Below are 8,168 nucleotides of genomic sequence, written 5' to 3' on the forward strand. Positions count from 1 at the left end.
ATTAATTTGAAATTAAATTAATTAGTCATTGTAGTTTTATTGAATAAGAAAATTAAATATATTTCCTTATAGATTTTAATACGATAAAGTTGACATGACTTTAACGAAATTAGAATTAGCTTGAGAAAATAATTTAATCGGGTTAATTAATTAATATTTTGGGAAATAGAAAAATTAGTTAATGGGATGGTTAAATTATATGAATTCATTAAAAACTCAAATAACACTGTAATCGTACCCAATACTAAAGATAAGACCAATAGGCCAATTTGCAATATGATGGGCGACAACCCTAACTCCCAAGAAGGGTTGCGCCCCCCCTCCCATTCTCAATTAGGGGAATTACAACAATTATTCATATTTTGAGCGTCGTTACTCTGTTAGAAAATAATGAAAATTTATTTAGAGAATAAATTCTTCTTTTTTTTCTTGAGAGAGAAGTTAAGTTTTTGTTTTCCTGTAGAGAGAAATTAATTTTCCCACTAAAAATTAATTAAAGTTTTCATTCTATGTGATCGGTTCTTGAAGTTAAAGCCCGGACTTTAAGCAAGTCGGGCTTTGAGGATAGTAAAAAAGATTGTTTAGTAGAAAGTCAAGAAACGACCTAGACTGGCTTGCTCAAAGCACAAGTACTAATTTTCTAGGGTTTATTATTATAAATATCACATGGCTCAGGTTTTAAGAAAAAAATATTAAACTTCCATTGTGCAACAAACACTATTTTCTAAACTGGTTTTTCCAACGGATGATTCATGCCTTCTTTGTTGATTTACACATTAAAATGGTCAATGTTGATACCATTAAAATGGCATTGAGGGCCTTCAAGTTCCAATTGAAATTTTTTTTTTCTCATTACTGTAGTTTCTTTTTGCCTTTAGTGACACAACCCCATCTTTATTAATCATTGTAGACTTTGTCAAGTCATCCTCTATAGCCATCCAAGCTCTCTCATCAATAGATTTCACGAACGTTCTCATTCCGACTTTCTAGTAGGTGTAATTAGTAGCATCGATCAATAAAGGTGGTTTAGCAGTAGAACTTATTTCTCTCGTGACCTCCATAGCTTATTAGACTTCAAGATCTCACTGATACGTTCTATGTGTGGCTCTAATACCAAATAACATTTGATAAGTCCAGTGAATAACCTGTTTTAGTTGGTAGATGCAACTGTTGTTGCAACATAAATTCTATCTACCATTTGCGACAACAGAAGAAAACAACAAGAACAAAACAAATATAAAGACTGAGGATTTGTTTACATAGTTCAGTTCAACAAACTACGTGACGTTGCCCATAAAGTAAATCAACTATTCAAACTTCTAAAGTACAAACTTTGCTAACCAACCTAATCTACCCAACCACACCAAAAACAATTGTAGCCATAAAGTTCATATAATTTGTATGCTCTCACTATTAACCCAAACCCTCCTAATAAATAGACTCAAATATGTGTATGATAAGCTCTCACAAAAAAAAGCACAAATAAATTCTCTCAAGAAAACAAATTAGTGCACTCCGAATATTAACTCAAATCGACACACTATGGACAAATAAACTCTTTCTCTATATAGGCGTAAGGCAAGGCTATAGAAACTTGAAAGCTACTCTCATAGATCTCTATAGTAAATCTTTAGAATAATATTCCATGATCTAATCATAATTTTTTTTTCCAAATAAACTCTTGAAAAATCTCATCCAAGTCAAATAACTAAAGGAAAGAGTTAAAATATCATATTTTAAGGATTTTCAAACCCTCATAATTATTCTAGTTTCCTCTCACAAAAATTTCTATTTTGCTTCCTCAAATTAAGAAAAACAATATTTAAATATATATTACAAATCAAAAATAGCCAATACACAAAATATGAAATTTGTTTAAACCCAAACGAAAACATTAGACAGAAAACATGTTGCAATATATTTTATCTTCGAAGTATGCTAAAGAAAGTTCTAACAAATCCAATTTATTAATTTTAAAAATATATAATGTTAGTATAATGAATATAAAACTAATAATAAATAAATTTACATATTTTTTAGAAGTATATATTTGATACATTGTTAATATATAAATTTATATAAAAAAACCGGTAATTTAGTATTTAAATGCACTATCCTAATTCCTAAATCCATTAGAAATCGATGCACTTATTTTCTTACTAACAATTAATTCAATTCAACTGAGAATGTTAATATTGAGAAATTAGATTTTTTTAAAGTTTAAGATTTTATTAAATTTCAGTATGATGAATTTGTTCGGCTCAATTGAATAATAATATAAAATTATAAAATTATTTAAAAAATAAAATAAAATTAATTCAACCATTAATTCAATCAATTGATATTAATTCACATACTAATTAATCCAAACCCTTATTCTAAATTAATATATTACCTACTCAATCCGTTGATAAGAAAACATAGGAATTCATTAGCACCAAAACATCATAGGGCTAAAATGTTTAATGCACTCGCATTTAGGCAGAGCATTAAGGTGTATGGGTGCTTATAAAATTGACGTCATTTTGGAGAATAAAGAAGTCCGAGTTTGAAAACAATTACAACTTAATTGGCAGGGTTGTTGGAATGATTTGAAGGAAGGCATTGGTGGGGGTGGGGGTGGGGGTGGGGGAGAATATAAGGTTTAAATCATGCGTTCATACGTTTACTCCTCAATTCTCACCAACCACATCCTCTCCTCAATGCCCTTTTTAGCTTCAGCCACCACCACTTTCACGAGTCAAACTTTTTACCTTTCTTTCATTTCTCTCAATCATCCCCTCCACCCTTGGATCATTTCTGAATCGACGGCCCTTGTTGAATCTCAACCAACCCAAACACCCCCACCACCTTTGCTTACCTACCAATCACTAACCCCCTTCTCTTCCCTATTTAAACCACCCTTCTTTTCCCTTCTCTCTTCAGGAAAGGAACCCAAACTCCCTCCACCTGAGTTCATCCCATTCCTTCCCTCCACTCTCAACTAATATATACAACCAATAAAACCTCACATTTCCTTTCAACATGGACATGATCACTCAAAATGCTCAACAAAGCAGCTCTTTGGAGAGTTTTTGCACGACTACTACTACTGCTAAGGGTGGTGTCGTCGACCCTTTGAACTGGGGTGTTGCAGCTAAGTCTCTCCAGGGAAGCCATTTGGATGAAGTGAAACGTATGGTAGCCGAGTACAGGAGGTCATTGGTGAAGCTTGGTGGTGAGACCTTGACCATTTCTCAAGTTGCAGCTATTGCTACACGTGACTTGGGTGTCAAGGTTGAGCTTTCAGAGGATGCGAGGGCTGGCGTTAAGGCTAGTGCTGATTGGGTTCTTGATGGCATGAACAAAGGCACTGACAGCTATGGTGTAACTACTGGTTTTGGTGCTACTTCTCATCGAAGAACCAAGCAAGGAGCTGCCCTTCAAAAAGAGCTAATTAGGTAAGACTTTATATTGATGCACTACATGTATATGTTGTATATATATAATTAAAATATAGCCATATTGACTACCAACTGTAAACTGGAAATACGTGCCTTAAAGCAATGCAATTTTGGTTTCAAACTGTGTTCAACCGTCCGGTTTGGCTCAGTACCAAATTACTGTAGTTTTATATTTAGTAAGGCAGGACTAGTTTTTGTGGGATGGAGTCAAAATCGTCAATTTGGTGGCAGTAACTGGACGGTAGTTGAGTTGACTCCACCTGGTGGATGAGTTATAACTGAGTTTAGTGTAATAAATAATTATCATGAGTTGCCAAGGTTGCCCTACTATTTCTGGAAAGAACATGAACAAAATCTTTTGTACCAAGATTGATATATAAGGCTGTAATTATCAAAAAAACTTGTGGGACATTTATGAAAAAAATAGGTAAAAACAGATCACTTTATTTTCTAATCACAAGCCGGAAGATGGTTTTATTTATTGAGTATACATTAAATGTGTTATGTTGATTTAGGTTCTTGAATGCTGGGATCTTTGGTAATGGAATTGAGTCATGCCACACACTTCCTCACTCAGCAACTCGAGCAGCCATGCTTGTCAGGATCAACACCCTGCTCCAGGGGTACTCTGGGATCAGGTTTGAAATTTTGGAGGCAATCACCAAGCTTCTCAACCACAACGTCACCCCTTGTTTGCCACTTCGTGGCACAATTACTGCTTCTGGTGATCTTGTCCCTCTTTCCTACATTGCTGGATTGCTCACTGGCAGGCCTAATTCCAAAGCCGTCGGACCCAATGGGGAACCTCTTGATGCCCAGGAAGCCTTTCATGTTGCCGGTATCGATTCCGGGTTCTTTGTGTTGCAGCCTAAAGAAGGCCTTGCACTAGTCAATGGTACTGCAGTTGGTTCGGGCTTGGCTTCCATGGTTCTCTTTGAAGCAAACATTTTGGCTGTTCTATCAGAAATTTTATCTGCAATTTTTGCTGAAGTCATGAATGGTAAGCCTGAGTTTACTGACCATTTGACACATAAACTGAAGCACCATCCAGGACAAATTGAGGCCGCTGCTATAATGGAGCATATACTTGAGGGGAGCTCTTATGTTAAAGCGGCTAAGAAGTTGCATGAAATGGACCCTCTGCAGAAACCAAAACAAGATCGCTATGCTCTGAGGACATCTCCACAGTGGCTTGGTCCACAGATCGAAGTGATCAGATTCGCAACCAAATCAATCGAAAGAGAGATTAACTCTGTCAATGATAACCCTTTGATCGATGTTTCAAGGAACAAGGCATTACATGGTGGCAACTTCCAGGGTACCCCAATTGGTGTCTCAATGGACAATGCTCGTTTGGCTATTGCAGCCATCGGAAAACTTATGTTCGCTCAATTCTCTGAACTTGTTAATGATTTCTACAACAATGGTCTCCCATCAAACCTCTCTGGTGGTAGGAATCCAAGTTTGGATTACGGTTTCAAGGGTGCTGAAATTGCAATGGCTTCCTATTGTTCTGAGCTCCAGTACTTGGCTAATCCAGTCACCAACCATGTTCAAAGTGCTGAGCAACACAACCAAGATGTGAATTCTTTGGGACTAATCTCTTCCAGAAAAACTGCCGAAGCTGTTGATATCTTGAAGCTGATGTCCTCTACATTCTTGGTGGCTCTTTGTCAAGCTATTGATTTGAGGCATGTAGAAGAGAATTTGAGGAACACAGTGAAGAACACTGTGAGCCAGATAGCTAAGAAGACGCTCACTACAGGTGCCAATGGTGAACTTCACCCTTCAAGATTCTGCGAAAAGGATTTACTCAAAGCCGTGGATCGCGAATACGTTTTTGCCTATATCGATGACCCTTGCAGTGCTACCTATCCATTAATGCAAAAGCTGAGGCAAGTTCTGGTTGAACATGCATTGACAAACGGGGAGAGTGAGAAGAATACAAGCACATCAATCTTCCAAAAGATTACAGATTTTGAAGAAGAATTACAGGCTGTTTTGCCAAAGGAGGTTGAGAGTGCAAGGGTGACACTTGAGAATGGAAATGCAGCAATTCCTAACATGATCAAGGATTGCAGGTCGTATCCATTGTACAAGTTCGTAAGGGAGGAGCTTGGAACTGGACTGCTAACTGGAGAAAAAGTTAAGTCACCTGGTGAGGAGTTTGACAAGGTGTTTACAGCTATGTGCCAAGGGAAGATCATTGATCCAATGCTAGAATGTCTTAAGGAATGGAACGGTGCCCCTCTTCCAATCTGCTAGTTTTGCTTTCCTTTCAATCTTTGGAATTTTGCTATCCTATCTTTTTCTCTGTTTTCCAGCGTCCGTTGCTTATATTTCCTTGCAAAACAAGGAAATCATATGAATGTCTATGAAATATATGTTTTTTTTTCTCATTTATTTGTAATACAAGTGTGTACAAAATATATTGTTGTTACTACCTAATCTCTCACCAAAACTCATAAATAATAATATTAGGAAATGAAAAAAGAGATTGAAAGTTATTTCAAATATATATATAAAAATATATTTAACTACATTTATTTTTCTCATTTTTCAACTAAGCCAAAACCAAAGAATAAAACAAAATAGAATTACATTTTTCTTTCAATCTTCCCATCTTTCCCGCTAAGTTAACTAATAAAAGAAAATATATATAGAGTTCATATTATATTTTTATATGTTAAAATTAATCATATTTATTCAAATTTAAAATTAATTAAACTTTCACATTATATTGTTAAATGCTTAGGTTTAAAAATATAGAAAAATTGCATTATATTGTTACTAATTTTCTTACTCGTGATGGACAAGCATATTTAGTATATAAATTAGCTATAATCCTAATAACTATGAATATGAGTCAAATTTTAAATCTAATAATAAATTATTTAATAAGTAAATTAAAATAATTTAATATGTGCAAATGGTAATATTATTATAATTATAAAAGAATCATTGTGCTTTAAATTAAAAATAATGTAAATTAGTACTTACATATAGATGTATGTGTTTATTATATTTAAATTAAAAGATACATTTAATTAATCTATATTTCTTAAACATGAATTGTATAATATATTTGCACATAATTATTTGACTTTCGGTGACTAAGTGCACTATTTTGGAATCACTATCATTTACTGGCAAAATCTTAATACTAAAGAAGTTATAAAAATAGTGAAGAAATTGACACTTAGACTAAGTAGTTGACACTTTACAAATATGAAAGTGTTTTGTAGTCAATGTGGGACTAAAATTAATTTTTTAATAAAAATAGAGAAGAAATTGGCACGTATTTATAAGGTATGTGTGAGCATGGAAGTGTATTCTAGCCAATGTGGAATAAAAATTAACTTTTTAATAAAAATAGAGAAGAAATTGACACGTATTTATAGGGTATGTGTGAGCATGGGAGTGTATTCTAGCCAATGTGGGATAAAAATTAACTTTTTAAGGGGCTAAAATTATTTTTTAATGAAAATAGTGAATAAGTGAGCTATGGGAGTATTCTCTAGTGAATGTGGGATTAAAAATAACTTTTTAATGAAAATATTGAAGAAGTGAGCTATGAGAGTATTCTTTAATCAATGTAGGATAAAAAGTGAAAATAGTGAATAAATTGTCACTTATTTATAAGGTAAATATAAGATGTGGGAGTGTTCTCTAGTCAATGTGGGATTAAAATGAACTTTTTAATAAAAGTAGTGAAGAAATTGTCAATGTGATATATGAGAGTGTTCTCTAATCAATGTGAGATTAAAATTAATTTTAATGAAAACAGTAAAGAAATTTACATTTGTTTATAGGGTAAGTATAAGCATGATAGTGTTCTCTAGCCGTGAAGGATTCAAATTAATTTTTAATGAAAATAGCGAATAAGTGAGTTATTATAGTATTCTCTAGTCAATGTGGGGTTAAAACTAACTTTTTAATTAAAATAATGAATACGTGAGCTATGAGAGTATTCTCTAGTCAATGTGAGATTAAAATTAACTTTTAATAAAAATAGTTTAAAGATTTTCACTGTTTATATGGTAAATGTGAGATATGGGGTGTTCTCGAGTCAATGTGAGATTAAAATTAACTTTTAATTAAAATATATAAAAATTTGACACTTATTTATAGGGTAAGTGTGAGCATGGAAGTGTATTACACTAATGTGAGATAAAATTAATTTTAATGGATAAAGATTAATTTTTAATGTAAATAGCGAAAATGTGAGCTATGAGAGTATTCTCTAATGAATGTGTGATTAAAATTAACTTTTTAATGAAAATAGTAGAAGTGAGTTGTGAGAGTAATCTCTAGTCAATGTGAAATTAAATGAAAATTATAACACCCTAAACCTGACCCGAATTACCGGATTCAGATTCTCAGGTATCACCACACAAAACACTTATAAGAATTTCAAGCCAGCCAATGTAAATTCCCTATTTAAAACATATTTCTTATTATTTTATTAAGTGTCTTGGTACTTATGAAATAAAGAAAAGTGCTAAAAAATACAATAGACTTCTTACAACTTTAAAATGTACAAGGAACAGACTTGACAAGGCATAAAAATACTATCATTGTGCCCTCATAAACCCCTATATGCACAATAACGCCACCTCGAATCACTTCATTGGCGCATTCTTGGCTTGGTCCCTCCTGGCGAACTCATTATTCCAACATAACCTGAAACATGAACAAATACTCGTAAGTTCTTATGGACTTAGC

General features: G+C 33.4%; 1 protein-coding gene across 1 annotated transcript; it reads left to right on the forward strand.

Annotated features, from left to right (window-relative positions):
* Positions 1-2,907: 2,907 nt before the first annotated feature.
* Positions 2,908-5,891, forward strand: LOC105768043 (phenylalanine ammonia-lyase). The gene is made up of 2 exons (XM_012587743.2): positions 2,908-3,440; positions 3,959-5,891. The coding sequence occupies exons 1-2, from the start codon at positions 3,025-3,027 to the stop codon at positions 5,706-5,708; spliced, it is 2,166 nt and encodes a 721-aa protein (XP_012443197.1). The 5' UTR covers positions 2,908-3,024; the 3' UTR covers positions 5,709-5,891.
* The last annotated feature ends 2,277 nt before the right edge of the window (positions 5,892-8,168 follow it).

This window comes from Gossypium raimondii, chromosome 4, assembly GCF_025698545.1.
Source record: "Gossypium raimondii isolate GPD5lz chromosome 4, ASM2569854v1, whole genome shotgun sequence".
Taxonomy (NCBI): domain Eukaryota; kingdom Viridiplantae; phylum Streptophyta; class Magnoliopsida; order Malvales; family Malvaceae; genus Gossypium; species Gossypium raimondii.

Coding starts and splice junctions, on each gene's coding strand:
- LOC105768043 (XM_012587743.2), top strand. CDS start 3,025: ATGGACATGATCACTCAAAATGCTCAACAAAGCAGCTCTTTGGAGAGT. Junction 3,441..3,958: donor CTTCAAAAAGAGCTAATTAG/GTAAGACTTTAT, acceptor ATGTTGATTTAG/GTTCTTGAATGCTGGGATCT.